The 16,516-nt window shown below is 48.2% G+C and overlaps 1 protein-coding gene across 5 annotated transcripts in view; it reads right to left on the bottom strand.

Moving 5' to 3' along the window:
- The window catches only part of LOC147117737 (oxysterol-binding protein-related protein 10-like), a 338,647-nt gene that overhangs the window by 145,123 nt on the left and 177,008 nt on the right, over positions 1 to 16,516 (bottom strand). For all 5 annotated transcript variants that reach the window (XM_085988973.1, XM_085988974.1, XM_085988978.1 and 2 more), the window contains one exon: positions 11,710 to 11,917. In XM_085988973.1, coding sequence (XP_085845099.1) covers positions 11,710 to 11,917 — 208 coding nt within the window. The remainder of the gene's footprint in view (positions 1 to 11,709; positions 11,918 to 16,516) is intronic.

Below are 16,516 nucleotides of genomic sequence, written 5' to 3'. Positions count from 1 at the left end.
TGGGGCCAATTGAACAAGGTGTTTTAATTACAAAAATCCAAAGTAGTCCTGTGTCTGATACGGTGAAAATGATTGCCATCACCAACCCCAGCATTGAGCCAGAGTTCTCCCACCTACTCTTCTTCTCTTCGGCAGTCCCTTGGAACCGAGGATGACTTGCTTCCACATTAAAAACGAGTTTGCAGTTGACTGAGTCCAATCCGGGGCCTACAGTCTGTCACAAGTGGGGCAGACGGTGGTTGGAGAGGCGGGTGGGTGGGGTGCTTGGGTTGACGTGCGCTCCTTGCGTTTGGCTTCCGCTTGCTCCCGGCGAAGAGACTCGAGGTGTTCGGCGCCTTCCCGGATGCTTCTCCTCCACTTTGTGCGGTCTTGGGGCAGGGATTCCCAGGTGTCAGTGGGGATGTTGCACTTTTTCAAGGAGGCTTTGAGGGTGTCCTTGAAGCGTTTCCTCTGCCCACTTGGGGCTCTCCTGCCGTGCCCGAGCTCCGAGTAGAGCGCTTGTTTGGGAGTCTCGTATCAGGCATGCGGACGATGTGGCCCGTCCATCGGAGTGATCGAGTGTGGTCAAAGCTTCGAAGCTGGGGATGTTGGCCTGAGCGAGAAAACTGACGTTGGTGCGCCTATCCTGCCAATGGATTTGCAGGATCTTGCGGAGTTGGTGGTACCTCTCCAGAGCTTTGAGGTGCCTGCTGTACATGGTCCCTGTCTCTGAGGCATACAGCAGGGCGGGTATCACTGCTGCTCTGTAGACCATGCGCTTATTGCCAGGTTTGAGGTCCTGGTCTTCAAACACTATCTTTCTCAGGCAACCGAACGCTGCACTGGCACACTGAAGGCGGTGTTGGACTTCGTCATCAATGTCTGCCTTTGTTGACAGTAGGCTCCCGAGGTATGGAAAGTGGTCCATGTTGTCCAAGGTCTTGTCGTGAATTTTGATAATTGGGGGGCAGTACTGTGTGGCAGGGCAGGTTGGTAGAGGACCTTTGTCTTACGGATGTTTAGTGTAAGGCCTATGCTCTCGTATGCTTCGGTGAAGATGTTGACAATGGTTTGGAGTACGACCTCCGAGTGAGCGCAGACGCAAGCATCGTCTGCATACTGTAATTAGGCGACAGAGGATGGGACGACCTTGGATCTGGACTGGAGGCGACGGAGGTTCAACAGTTTCCTGTTTGTTCTGTAAATTAGCTCCACTCCAGTGGGGAGCTTACGGAGGGTGAGATGGAGCACTGCAGCAAGGAAGATCGAGAAGAGCGTTGGTGCGATGACACAGCCTTGCTTGACCCCGGTCCGTACATGAATTGGGTCTGTGGTGGAACCGTTGGTCAGGATCACTGCTTGCATATCGTCATGAAGCAGGTGGAGGATGGTGACAAACTTTTGAGGGCAGCCAAATTTGAGGAGGACACTCCATAATCCCTCACGATTCAGTGTCGAAGGCCTTTGTGAGATCAAAGGCGGCCATGTACAGCGGTTGGTGCTGTTCCCTGCATTTCTCTTGTAATTGACACGCGGTGAAGATCATGTCCATTGTGCCCCTTAGTGAGCGGAATCCGCATTGCGACTCGGAGGAGCTCTTCGGCCACTGGGAGAAGGTGATTGAGGAGGATTCTTGCGATGACTTTCCCTGTGGCAGACAGCAGGGAAACTCCTCTGTAATTACCGCAATCGGACTGGTCACCTTTCTTGAAGATGGTCACAATTACGGCGTCTCTGAGATCCCCTGGCATGCTCTCCTGCTTCCAGATAAGAGAAATCAGTTCATGAATTTGCGCCAGTAGTGCTTCTCCGCCATGCTTTAGTGCCTCGGCGGGGATTCCATCTGCTCCTGAGGCCTTGTTGTTCTTCAGTTGTCGGATGGCCTTTTCAACCTCATGCCGGGCTGGGGTTGTGCTGAGATGGTGGCGGGTAGCATGCTGCGGGATGGAGTTGAGGACACTCGCGTCGAAGACAGAGTCTTGGTTAAGGAGATCTTCGAAGTGCTCCTTCCAGCGGGCACTGACTGCCTCTCTGTCCTTGATGAGTACCTCTCCGCTCTTGGCCCGCAGTGGGGTAGGACCTTGGGTACTTGGGCCGTAGATGGTCTTGACTGCGCTAAAGAATCCACGCACATCGTGGTTGTCGGCTAGCTGCTGGATCTCCTGCGTTTTTGTGGTAAACCACTGTATTGTATATTGCCACCTCTGGGTGGCGCTGTGTATGGAGGCATGCCTCAGCTGACTCCACCCACCACTGTGTGGGTTTCGTTCAGACTTGTTCAGTCACTCACGAAGAAGCATGGTCTCTTCTTAGCTAATAAAAGCCTTATTCATCTCTTCTTTCGACTCGTCATCTCTTCTTCGACTCATCACCTTTTATGAAGTAATTGATAAGCGTATCAATTTTATTAGCTAAAAGTTAAATGGCGACACCTGAGGAGCAACAACAGCAACGGATACAGCAGACATTGCTGAGAGCCCTCAGACCACCACGCCTGGACCTCGACCCTCAAGAGGTGGGTGCATCAGCCAAGTTTGAACACTGGCTGAGCTGCTTTGAATCCTTCCTCGCAATCTCACAGGTTACAGAGGAGGATCACAAACTGAAAATTTTGACCGCCCAGGTGAGCCATCAAGTATATATGCTAATCCGGGACTCTAATACGTACGTGGCGGCCCTCGAGCTACTAAAAGGGCAATATACGCGCCCAGTGAACACAATTTACGCCCGACACCTCTTGGGATCCCGCAGGCAGCAACCGGGAGAATCGGTAGGGGCATTTGCACGGGCGCTACTGGCACTCTGCAGAGACTGCGATTGTAAAGCGGTAACGGCTGTGGAGCACGCGCAGGGACTCGCCTGTGATGCCTTCGTCAGGGGCCTCCAGTCAGACCACACCCGGCAGAGACTGCTAGAAAGCAAGGAACCCGACCTGAAGACGGCCATTGCCCTTGCGCTCTCGTTAGAGGAGGCCCACCGAAACCTCGAGGCATACCCCCGTAACGGCGCCGAGACATGGCAATCGAAACCGTGGGACACGGGACCGCCGCCCCCGGCACCAACCGCTGCAGCGACCCAACCGAGACAGCAGCCTCCGGTAAGAACTGCTTCGATGCCCAGTAACCAGGCCCAAAAATGCTATTTCTGTGGCCAGTTAAAACATCCCAGAGCGCACTGCCCAGCTAAGACAGCTACCTGCTCGGGCTGCGGGAAGAAAGGCCATTACGCTAACGCCTGCAAGGGGAAGCCAGCCAGCAGCGCAGCGTGCGGGCCGTGGGAGCAGCCATCTTATCCGCCATTTTGTGTACCCCCGGCCGCATGGCATCCGCCGCCATCGTATCCAACGCACTCAACCGCCATTTCGTCACCGGAACCGACCACCGTCTCGGCGGATGACTATAGTGACTCACTAAGCCACATACTGGCCTCCGTGACGCTGGATCAAGCCCTCCCTCACCATCTATCCAGCTCCATGATGGATATCGCGGTAAACGGCCGCGCCACCAGTTGCCTGATCGACAGCGGGAGCACAGAGAGTTTCGTCCACCCCGACACGGTACGTAGCCACTCCCTCACGATTCTGCCAACGCACCATCGCATTTCTATGGCGTCCAAGTCCCAGTCAATGGACATCAGCGGCTACTGTGTGGTGACCCTGTCAGTAGGGGGCACTGAATATAAAAAATTTAAACTGCTAGTCCTGCCCCCTCTTTGCGCTGCCGTCCTGCTAGGGTTGGATTTTCAGTGCCACCTTAAGAGTGTCACACTAGCATACGGTGGACCCCTCCCCCCACTCACAGTCTGCAGCCTTTCCACATTAAAAGTCCCCCCCCCTCCCCTGTTCGCTAACCTCACCCGCGACTGTAAACCCATCGCTACCAAAAGCAGGCGGTACAGTGCCGGGGACAGAGCTTTTATCAGCTCTGAGGTGGAGCGGCTATTGAAGGAGGGCATTATCGAAGGTAGCACTAGCCCCTGGCGAGCCCAGGTTGTAGTCGTTAAAACCACTGCAAAACGCCGCATGGTAATCGACTACAGCCAAACCATAAACCGGTACACCCAGCTGGACGCGTACCCCCTCCCTCGCATATCTGATATGGTCAATCAGATTGCGCAATACAAAGTATTCTCCACCATCGACCTTAAGTCAGCGTACCACCAGCTGCCCATCCGCCATGAGGACCGCCAGTATACTGCCTTCGAGGCAAACGGCCGCCTCTACCACTTCCTTAGGGTCCCCTTCGGCGTCACCAACGGGGTTTCGGTCTTCCAAAGGGAGATGGACCGAATGGTTGACCAGAACGCGCTGCGGGCAACCTTCCCCTATTTGGATAACGTCACCATCTGCGGCCACGACCAGCAGGACCACGACGTTAATCTAGCAAATTTCCTCCGTACGGCCCAACGGCTGAACCTAACGTACAATAAGGAAAAATGTATGTTTCACACCAAGCGCCTGGCCATCCTCGGCTGCGTGGTGGAGAACGGAGTCATCGGGCCCGACCCCGACAGAATGCGCCCCCTAATGGAGCTACCCCTTCCCCACTGCCAAAAAGCACTGAAGAGATGCCTGGGGTTTTTCTCCTACTACGCCCAGTGGGTGCCCCTCTATGCAGACAAAGCCAGGCCCCTCATCAAAGCCACCTCCTTCCCCCTGACACCAGAGGCGTGTGCAGCCTTCACTCTTATCAAGAACGATATCGCGAAGGCCGCAATGCACGCGGTGGATGAGTCCATCCCCTTCCAAGTGGAGAGCGATGCCTCCGACTTCGCCCTAGCCGCGACCCTTAACCAGGCGGGCAGACCCGTGGCCTTTTTCTCAAGGACCCTCCAGGGCCCCGAGACGAGACACTCCTCCGTCGAAAAGGAGGCCCAGGCTATTGTAGAAGCGGTGCGTCACTGGAGGCATTACCTGGCCGGGAAACGATTTACCCTGCTCACTGACCAGCGTTCAGTAGCTTTTATGTTTAATAATAAGCAGAGGGGTAAAATCAAGAACGACAAGATCTTGAGGTGGAGAATCGAACTCTCCACCTACAATTATGATATCTTGTATCGGCCAGGGAAACTCAATGAGCCCCCAGATGCCCTATCACGTGGTACATGCGCCAACGCGCAGAGTGATAGGCTGCAGTCCCTCCACAATGACCTCTGCCACCCGGGGGTCACCAGGTTTTTCCATTTTATCAAATCCCGTAACCTGCCCTACTCCATCGAGGAGGTCAGGACCATGACCAAGAGCTGCCAAATCTGCGCCGAGTGCAAACCGCACTTCTATAGGCCGGACAGAGCAAGCCTGATCAAGGCCACCCGCCCCTTCGAACGCCTGAGCGTCGATTTTAAAGGGCCCCTCCCCTCCGCTGACCGCAATGTGTACTTCCTCAACATAGTTGATGAGTACTCCCGTTTCCCCTTTGCCATCCCTTGCCCAGACATGACCAGTACCACGGTCATCAAGTGTCTGAATGACATCTTCGCTCTGTTCGGGTTCCCCAGCTATATACATAGCGACAGGGGCTCATCGTTCATGAGCGACGAACTTCGGCAGTACCTGCTAACAAGAGGTATCGCCACGAGCAGGACCACCAGTTACAACCCCCGGGGGAACGGCCAGGTGGAAAGGGAGAACGCGACGGTTTGGAAGGCAGTCCTCTTAGCACTAAAATCTAAGGGCCTTCCGACCTCCCGCTGGCAGGAGGTCCTCCCTGCAGCGCTCCACTCCATTCGGTCACTGCTTTGTACTGCCACTAATGCGACCCCTCATGAGAAAATGTTCGTTTTCCCCCGGAAGTCTACATCGGGAACCTCGCTACCGGCATGGTTGACTTCTCCTGGGCCCGTCCTACTGCGGAGGCACGTGAGGACGCATAAAACGGACCCCCTGGTCGAGCGGGTGCACCTCCTACACGCCAACCCCCAGTATGCCTGGGTGACATACCCAGACGGGCGGGAGGACACGGTCTCCATACGAGATCTCGCACCCTCGGGTACCCCTGAATTACCACCGTTATCCCCCTTACCACCGTTATCCCCCTTACCACTGTTATCCCCCACCACCCCTCCCAACCCAACCCCTGCAGACGGCATGCCAAAGCCCCAGGAATCTTCGCCAACCACCCAGACACCAGACCCGACGTCGGATGCTGCAACACCACCGCCGCCACCACGACGATCAGGACGTCAGACAAGGCCTCCTGATACTTAACTTGTAGTACCCTTCACCCCGCCGGACTTCACATTAAACAAGGGGTGAATGTGGTAAACCACTGTATTGTATATTGCCACCTCTGGGTGGCGCTGTGTATGGAGGCATGCCTCAGCTGACTCCACCCACCACTGTGTGGGTTTCGTTCAGACTTGTTCAGTCACTCACGAAGAAGCATGGTCTCTTCTTAGCTAATAAAAGCCTTATTCATCTTTTCTTTCGACTCGTCATCTCTTCTTCGACTCATCACCTTTTATGAAGTAATTGATAAGCGTATCAGTTTTCTCCACCCACCATCTGTTCTTTAGGTCGCAAGTTTTTTGTTGGACCTTGGCCTTCAGGCGTCTGTAGAGCTGCTTTCCTGCTCTCGAGTTGTGTTGCTGTTTCCAGATCAGGAATGCCTTGCGCTTGCAGTTTATTAGCTCCTGGATCTCCTGGTCGTTCTCGTTGAACCAGTCTTGGTGTTTCCTGGTCGAGTGACTGAGCGTCTCTTCACAGGTGCTGATTATGGAGGCCTTGAGTGCATACCAGGCACTGTGGGCACTCTGTGTCTCTGCATCACTGGGAGTCGCCAGGTTGTTTGTGAGGCGCAGGCTGAATAGGGCCTTCTTTGCAGGGTCTTTGAGTGCTCCGGCATTGATTTTCCTGCGGCACTGTTTCTGTTGCCGCCACTGTTTTGGGGCTACATTGATGGAGATGACAGAACGGATTAGGCAGTGGCCTGTCCAGCAGTCGTCGGCTCGTGATGGCGCAGGTGATGCGGATGTCCTTGCGGTCCCTGGCTCGGATGATGGCATAGTCCAGCAGATGCCAGTGCTTGGAGCGAGGGTGCTGCCATGAAGCCTGACAGAACAAAGGGTTGGTTATGACAAGGCAATGTTCTAAGCATTGACAGGAGGAGGGTACCATTGGAGTTGGCTTTCCCTACCCCCTCTCTGCCGATCACACCTCCCCAGAAGTCTGTGTCCTTTCCAACTCTGGCCTTAAAGTCACCAAGGAAGGTCAGCTTGTCGCCCATTGGGACTCGGGACAAGGATTGTTCGAGGCTGGAGTAGAATTCCTCTTTGGTCTTGTCTGTAGCTTCCAGTGTTGGAGCGTACGCACTGATGACCGTAGCGCACTGGTTCCGGGCTAGGGTGAGCCGAAGAGTCATGAGGCGCTCGTTTATACCGCTCGGAGAGTCTCAGACGCCCAACTAGTTCACTTTTTATGGCGAAGCCTACCCCATGGAGGTGACGTTCTTCTTCAGGTTTGCCTTTCCAGAAGGTGGTGTAACCACCGCCTTGCTCCTGGAGCTGGCCTTCCCCTGCCCGCCGGGTCTCACTTAGAGCAGCGATGTCAGTCGAAACGTCTGAGCTCCCAGGCAACGATAGCAGTGCGGCGTTCCAGTCTGTCGCTGTTGGGGTTGTCCATGAGGGTCCTGACGTTCCAGGTCTCGAACTTCATTTTAAAGGGTGGAAGATGCCTGTGCGTGAATTCTTTTAACGTGGGGTGGTTGTTGCACACCAGCTACCACACGGGCTTGACTGAGCAAGGTCTTGGTCCAATGGCAAGGGGATCCAAGATGACTGGAGACCAGGCTCTGCTACAATGGCCTAGCACACACACACACACAAACATAATGCTACTGTCGTCCTCCCTCCTTCCTGCAGGTCTTCTCTGCCTGGGTTTCGTAGGATGCGTTGTGGTCCTCCCGACCTCACTGTTGGCCCGTGACGCACGTTCCCTGGGCCTCGACCCTGCTGCTGGTCCACGCTGCGCCACTCTTTGGCCTTGACCTCGCTGCTGGGCTCGTCCTCGCTCCTGGGTCCCGGCCTCAGACATGAATGATGTTGTCGCTCACAGGATCAAATTAGCACTGATATTCTCGTGATCACTAGTCTAGTGGAGAAGCGTAGTCTTGACAGCAGAGAAGTCTGGGAATTTGGGAGCTAAGTTTAACTAAAGTGCCAGTGCTCACTGAGAACAAAAGTGGTGTGGTCCACCTACTAGGAGATGAAAGCATTCAAGCTGCATGGGTAAAGTGGGTTACCAGCAAAATAATACCCAGAACTGTCTTAAACTGGGTTCCTTTGATAGAGCAGATGCTGCACATCCTGCACAGATGGTTACTAGAAGACTCAGTATTAATAAATGATCTTCCTTTACACTGGATCTCTAATACTTAATGTGGGACTTTGAAATCCCAACGTGAAAGTGCACATACTTGAGGTCCAAAGTCACAAACCAGTCTCCCCACATATGTTGCCTGAATTGCCTGTGGTAACAGTAACCCAGTAAACATTTTCTTCAAATCCAGATGCAAGATGGGTCAACATTCTCCCCCTTTTTGCCACTAGACGTAACGGGAGTAGAACCCCAAGTTTTGCAAGGCTAAGGGTACCTGTGCTAAATTTTGGGAAAACAAAACTTCCTGTAAGAGCAAAAGCTTCTTGTAACAGTACTTCTAACTAGTCCAGAGAAATTACTCGGCTGAGCGCAGCAGGATGTCCTGTTAAAGTGGAGAGTATAGCCTTCCTCAACATCCTTCTACACCTAGCAATCAAAGGGCAAGGTTCCACCTATTTATAAACAGTAGATGCAGTCCCTACTAATAGATTTGCCAGCATTGGAAACAGTAAGGAGTCACTGAGGTGTGCGGATAGCAGCAGCATCCAAAGCTATTTTCTTTGAACCTTTGCTGCCCTCTTTGCCTGGATGTTTTTGAATCTAGATCTAAACTGAGCTTCCTTGGGAAAATGGTCTTTACTAAGCAGAGGTTGAACTGTAATAAAGTATCTCTTTCCAGATTGGCAGGGAAGTTGCATTCATTTTACTTGTGCCACTTCCAGGATCAGCATCTAGAGGATTCCTCTAATGCTATTTGTAAGGCAGCAAACTTGAGCACAACACAGCACGTGCCTTTATAATGCATCATCATTATTGCCTTGGCTACACAACTTGACAAGTGCTTTGTTGTGGCAATGATTCATGCTGGTCTGAAAACAGAAATCCTCTGCTGGCCACCACCAACATTCTGTTCCAAGTGGGGTTTTTATCTAGGTCAGGCATCATCGACCTGAAACGTTAACTCTGTTTCTCTCTTCACAGATGCTGCCTGACCTGCTGAGTATCTCCAGCATTTTCTGTTTTTATTTCAGATTTCCAGCATCTGCAGTATTTTCTTTTTGTATTGGGTTTTTCATCTACTTCTATATTCCAAGGTTTTGTTTCTTTGCCATATTTTGAATCTCGGGTTACTGTTTTCCAGATTAAGAACTGAGCACAAGGTTCAGAGCAAGACTGTAATCATACAGTGAGGGTGGACAAAGACACGTCAACTTTAAATGAGACCATTTCTTAAAGGGAAGCACCCCTAGGTAATTTCCTCTTGTTGGATGACAGTCAATATCCAAAATCTATCTTCAACAAAAAAGCATTCTTTCAGTCCACATAAGATGGCTAATACACTGTAAACATCCACTAAGTCATACTTTCTTTCGGTGAACAAAGCATCATCTGGTGGAAAGAATGAGTCCCTCACAGAAAAATTCTAAGATGAGCATGCCTGTGAAACAAAATTTTCTGGGCTGCGATTGCATCCTGATATCTGGGGTTATAAACTGCAAACATGAGTTTTGCAATCTATGTATTGTTAACCACTGTGGAAAGGAAGCTATACTTGATGGCATCAGGCACCCGAGACACTAATCTGTTCCACATGCTTGTGAACAAATTTTAAACCCAGAGTAAACCACAATCTTTGTTTGGAGTGTTTCCTTGGGAGTATATCTTCTCCCTCCCCTAAATATTCAAACAAACTGCAGAGGTCGTAATTGAATGATGGAATGACAATTACATATTTTTTTTAAACTGATCAGTTGAAACTCAAAACACATCTTTGAAATTACTTATTCTATCTACAACATTAACAGTCTTGCATCTGGTTTGCTTTGATGTGTTTATAGGACAAAGCATGCTGCTTGATTCAAATTTTACATTCACTAAAAAGCAAACAATCAAAAACACAAACACAGCAAATACACACAATGCATTTTACCAAATTCTCAAAAAACTCCCATTCCAAATTAAGGAACAAAAAGAAAATCTTTGGAAGCTGCGACAGTTTTCCATTTCTCTCTTTTTATTCTGCCGCTTCCATTTTGAAAATTGGCACATAGAAATGTCGATTACCCGCTCACTCTGCACCTATTCCCGCCTGCTGTCATATTTCTCCATGAAGAACAATTGACAACAGGGAAACCAATAGACATCCAGGAAAAGTACTATTAGCACATCATCTGTATTATGCTGGTTATACATCCCTAACGTGCAGCCTCCAGAAACTTCGCCGCCATTTTCTTCATCCCCACAGCGACAGCACCAGCCAAACAAACCCCCACATTGCGGCTCCGGGAGCGGGAGGTGAGTTGGAGTCACTCGGGCCGGGCCTCACAACCGCTCGGCCCGAGACACAGTGCGGGCGGGGGAGCATCAGCGGCCGGCCGTTAACTGCGGCACGGCGCCCTGCCGCACCGGGAGCGCAGCTGGGGTCCATCTCGGCCCCAGAGCCTGGCTGGGCCTCAACCACTAGGCCCCGCACGTCCACCGCGGCCGGGCTCAGTTTTCAAAGCCCTTCCCCTGGTCCCAAATTATCACAACGGCACCAGGCCTCAGGCGCTAGGGAGGGAGAGGGGAGGGAGGGACAGAGAGCAAAGCAGGGAGAGACAGGGGGAGGGAGGGGAGAGCAGGAGAGTGAGAGGGAGGGAGAGAGAGAGGGGACAGACCGGGGCAGGGACAGAGACCGGGGGGGGGGGGGGGGGGAGAGACAGAGGGGCAGGGAGAGAGAGGGGCAGGGAGAGAGAGGGGCAGGGAGAGAGAGGGGCACGGAGAGAGAGGGGGAGGGAGAGAGAGAGGGTCACGGAGGGAAAGAGCGACACAGAGCGGGGGAGCGGTAGCGCCCAGCCGTAAACTGCGTGGCCCAAAATTGCCCTGGCAACGCTGGGCCCCCCCAGCTAGTTATCCATATACCAATGATACAACCTGGGCTTATGCTAGTGGTACATGAATGATGCAAACTAAGATTTACAATAGCCTTTGACAGTACAAATTCTATGGTAATATCACAATCAAACAATTTCAGCCACAATACTTCTTGTGCTTTTCCCTTCTTATTTGCAATTGTCCCCTTTTTATATCACCTCAATTCCTATCTCCCACTTTCAGAGAGGCAAAGTATAACCATCTATATTTCTCCACAGCCACCAATCTTAACTTTTCATACAAGCACAACTTTTCCTTCAGCCAATAATTCAGTGCAGTCTGGGACCTAGACTTCCTTGCAACAGGTATTAATATCCCTCTGTGATGAACAAGGGATACATTTTCTGGTAATGTTCTCCATGTAGTGTCTAGCTCGCATCCCAAATAAAAGCTAGTAAAACTTAGCCAAATTAGGCCCACTGATTCGAACACAGTTGTGGGATGGAACTGGGAACCCAATATTCTACTAGGCTACCACTGATTCACAACACCATTATACTCACCTGTTGACAATCTTTTGCTGTGCTGGGCTGCTTGCTGTGCACTCTGCTGTAGAATGTTCAAGCATTCACCAAGGCAGTTCATGGTAGCAGCTGAGGTAGCTTTCAAAAGCAGCAAATCTTGATCCAATGCAGAGAGAGGCCCACAAGGTGGGAGAGATTCTATTGACTGCACAAGGTTCTTTTGTTGTCCTTCTGCCTGGTTCATCATCTAGTAAAATAATAAATTAAGAGTCTAGTGGATTTATAAGTGAACACATAACTGATGAAGACAAAACAAGCGAAAATTAATCACCAACAGAAATAAACAAAGCTTCCCTGATATTCTTCTTCCAAGAATGGCCACACACAAGATTACAAAAAGGGTCATGATGAAGAAAATCCCAAATTTCTGTTGAAGCAACTTTTGGGGATTGCAGTAACACTTCCACACCAAAATAAAAACATAATCTGAACAAACTGAAAATATTCCAAGATTATGATCTATGAAAGGTTTAGCGCTTCATAAACTGTCTAAATTTGTTTTTACTGCATTCAGCATTATAAATTTGAAGATGGTCCACGGTCAAAATAATTCTATTTTAAAAGCAAAAATTAAATATTTCAGTATGCCCAGGGTTACTATTAGAAAATATAAATGGAGTTATAGCCATTATGCCACAAGAGTTAGGACAACTTTTCTTTAGTGACCTAAATTCCTGCACTTAATGTCCAATCATTCCTACCTTCTTGAAGTGCCAACTGATGAGATTACCTGGGCTTCAAAAAGCATCATGTTCACCTTTTAAATAAAGGCATTCTCCACACAAAGGAAACTATCCCGATGGTAACAATCTGTGTGGGAAATCTCACAAAGGATCCTGCCCCAAGGTAATTATGATGTCAGTGACATTGGGACATTGTCTAGCTGACCATCTTCACTCCTATGCACTATAAAGACTACTTTCTTACCTCCAGAGTCTCAGCTCATGTTGATCAGATTATTGAGGAAAAATAACAAGGGTGCAACACCAGATTATAACATTGCCTAATAAGCCTATGAGGAAATGACACAGTAGGAGTCAAGTGGGTGTAGAATACCCCTATTCAAAAAAAAAGACAACAACAGGAAGTACTGACAGTTTTGTAAAATACAAGCTCTACAATTCTGACGAAGGGTCATCGACTTGAAACGTTAACTCTGTTTCTCTCTCCACAGATGATGCCTGACCTGCTGAGTATTTCCAGCATTTTCTGTTTTTATTTAAGCTCTACAATTACATTGGTTCAAATAAGTAAGTAGTAACGGGTCTGTTACCACTAAATAAACAAACGTTCTCTCAATATCAGTAATATATAAAATTATGAAGTTCCTTTTAAGCAATGACAATTAAGTCAAAGTAATTGAAAGAGACGCATTCAGTACTGTGTGTGTTAAATAGAACGCTACTAAGTATTTTCTTGGACAAATGCCAATAAGCAACAGAAAAACACTCAGTTTCCTTGAAGAATTCCCATCAATAAATAGCAGGAAATGGAATATGCTCTTATTTTAACCCTTACCACAGTCACCTTCTGGTCTTAATCTATATTTTCAAATTGCGTTAATATGTCTTTACCAGCTCATCAGATCCACAAGTAGGATTAGTCTCTCAAACTACATACAGGAAACTCTTTGGTATCCGGCACCAACAGGACCGGGATGGTGCCGGTTGATTAAAAATTCCGGATGACGGAGAGGGTTATCTACCGAGGCTAATTTTAACAAACAAAAATTAAAAAAATCAAGAAATGTGCAGTATACAGTAATTGGGTATTCACCTGCAGAATGTTGTGTTAAATGGATGGTGGAAGATGCTTGATTAAGTACAGTACTGCCAGTTGAGGGGAATCCATAACTCTTTAATGACTTCCGACAGCGCCAAGAAGCCGAGTAGTGGCGGTTTGGAGAACTACCCCCCACCGACTAACTCGGCCACCGCGGGAGACTCTGACTCGGACTCGGCAACATTTCCGGTTATTGAGGTGTTGTTTTTGGCGTATGAATTTTGCTGGTTAATAGAGAATTCCAGATATTTAGGTGCCGTTTAAACAAGAGTTTCCTGTACTAGGGCAGCACGGTGGCATAGTGGTTAGCACTGTTGCCTCACAGCGCCAGGGACCCGGGTTCGAATCCGGCCTCAGGTGACTGTCTGTGTGGAGTTTGCACATTCTCCCTGTGTTTGCATGGGTTTTCTCCGGGTGCTCTGGTTTCCTCCCACAGTCCAAAGATGTGCGGGTTGATTGGCTATGATAAAAAAAAATTGACCCTTAGTGTTAGGCGGATTAAATACGTGGGGTTACGGGGATCGGGTGGGATATGTGTCGGTGCAGGCTCGATGGGCCGAAATGGCCTCTATCTGTACTGTGAGGTTTCTGTGATACTCATACTTTTTTCTTTATGTCTTTGAGAAAGCTAAATATTCATCTTATTTAATACAGTACTGACGAGCTCTTTCAAATTTCCTCATGTCTGCAATTTTCATGAATTACACTGGCATGTGAAGAAATTAGAGACTGGTTTGTTGAAGGAACAAAACTTTTTTTAATTGTAAATTTTAAGGGTGTAATTCTTGTCAACTGGCAAATGTGTGAAGAGACAGGACTGATTTTCGCACAGTCACTCATTGCTCCTGGACCCATACCAACATAGGGATCACAGATGTAGATCCATAGCAGCACTAATCTATCTTCCAGTTCTACAAGAGATTTCTGTATATGTACTGGTCTGGTAAATTCTGCTGATCTTCCACTAGACACTGGTTTTTATTTTCAATTATTACTTAAAAAAAACCTTTTCCTTTCTTTTTCAGTTTAACCTCATTGTCTTTCATTAGATAGCTTGCCTTTGCTGGTCTGGTTAGTTTTCCATCTCATGAGATAGTATAGCTCCACTGTCATGCAGCAGTTACTCAAATGGTCCAACTAAGATCTCTCAAAGCTCACTAAATCAGTTACGGATGGAATTCAAACTCTCAATCCTCTGCACTGGGAATTTGCCATTCTGCATGCAGGCTGTTAAGAGCACTCAGATTTTTTTCTTACATCTTTGTCCCACCATAGCACCTTGGAAATCTGACCTTAGTATTTCTTGTATTCCCTACTCTCCCACCCCGAAAGCATATTGAAAATCTGCCCATACTTCCATAAAAGGTCAAGTTTCCAACTTCATTAATGAATGTACTTGCCTCCTAGACAAACTGGGAAACATATTGTAACTGATTAGTTATAGAGGTCAGTATTAAAACTGTATGCCCCTTACACTGGTTACTTGTTGCAAATTGGTCAAACTGGCAGATGGTACTAAACCAAGAGGAGAAGGTGATTCTGACGAGGCAGGTCAGAAATACAAAATGAGTTGGGTACAATATGTAATGGGTGGAACAGTAGCTAATGAAATTTAATACAGACCAGTGCAAGGAACTGTACATAGGAAAGAAAAATGGGCAATGTACATACTCCACTAATGATGTTGAAATAGTTACGGCCAAAATTGAAAAAGGTCTGGCTAGACTCAACATCTCTGTCTAAATGAAGCACAGCAATCAATAAAGCAAGTTTGAAGTAATTTTCCAGCTTTATCTTTTCGATACAGTTTACTATCTTATGTACATTTATAAGATCAGTCTCCTCCTTTCAAGACTCAAGTCCAAATTTCTCCTGCTGGAAATACACCCTGTAAACTCAAATGAAAACAGAATCTGACTTTGCCATGATACCACCACCTCTCACTCCTCACAGTGTTTACTCACTAGTTCGTATAATTACATAAAACCTCAACCTAATCCTTCACATAAATCTACATGTATAAAAAGAATCTGAAAATGATCAAGCACTACCTTAGATACCCCACAATGATTTAGTCCATACCTTCGAATGGGAACCCCAGGTGCCAATTAACACCCTACAATGCATTGCATACTCTCTCTTCTAAAAAAAGATAGTAGAAGCTGAGGAAGCTGACCTACACTTGAAAAATACTATTGATACTTTAACTGTCCTACATAGAGTTACGTAGAGTCTACAGCACAGAAACAGGCCATTTGGCCTACCTGGTCTATGCCAGCGTTTATGTTCCACACAAGCTTCCCCCTTCCCCTCTTCATCTAACCCGATCAGCACATCCTTCTATGACTTTCTCTCTCGTGTGCTTATCTAGTTTCCCCTTAAATGCATCTGCACTATTCGCCTCAATCACTCCCTGTGGTAGCGAGTTCCACATTCTTACCACTCTTTGGGTAAAGACGTTTCTCCTGAATTCCCTACTGGATTTATTGGCGACTATCTTATATTTATGGCTGCTACTTTTGATCTCCCCCCACAAGTGGAAACATGTTCTCTACCATATCAAACCCCTTCATAATAGACCTCTATTAGGTCACACCTCAGCCTTCTCTTTTCCACAGAGAAGACTCCGTCTGTTCAGCCTTTCGTGATAAGTATGTTCTCTCACTTCTGGTATCATCCTTGTGAATCTTTTTTGCACTTTCTCCAGTCCCTCTATATCCTTTTTATAATATTGAGAACTATGCACAGTACTCCAAGTGTGGTCTAACTAAGGTTCGATACAAGTTTAACATAACTTCTCTGCCTCTAAAAATGAGCCCCAGTCCTTGGTGCGCTTTTAGTACGGCTTTATTAATCTGTGTCGCTACTTTTAGTGATTTATGTATCTGTACCCCTAGATCCCTTTGCTCCTCTAACCCACTGGACTTTTATTTTCTAAGCAGTATGTTACCTCCTTATTCTTCTGAACAAAATGTAACACCTCACACTTATCTATATTGAAATT

The sequence above is a fragment of the Somniosus microcephalus genome, chromosome 5 (assembly GCF_052327205.1).
Source record: "Somniosus microcephalus isolate GS21.2 chromosome 5, FLI_Smic_1.0, whole genome shotgun sequence".
Classification (NCBI taxonomy): Eukaryota; Metazoa; Chordata; class Chondrichthyes; order Squaliformes; family Somniosidae; genus Somniosus; species Somniosus microcephalus.
This window is presented reverse-complemented; position numbering and strand designations above follow the sequence as displayed.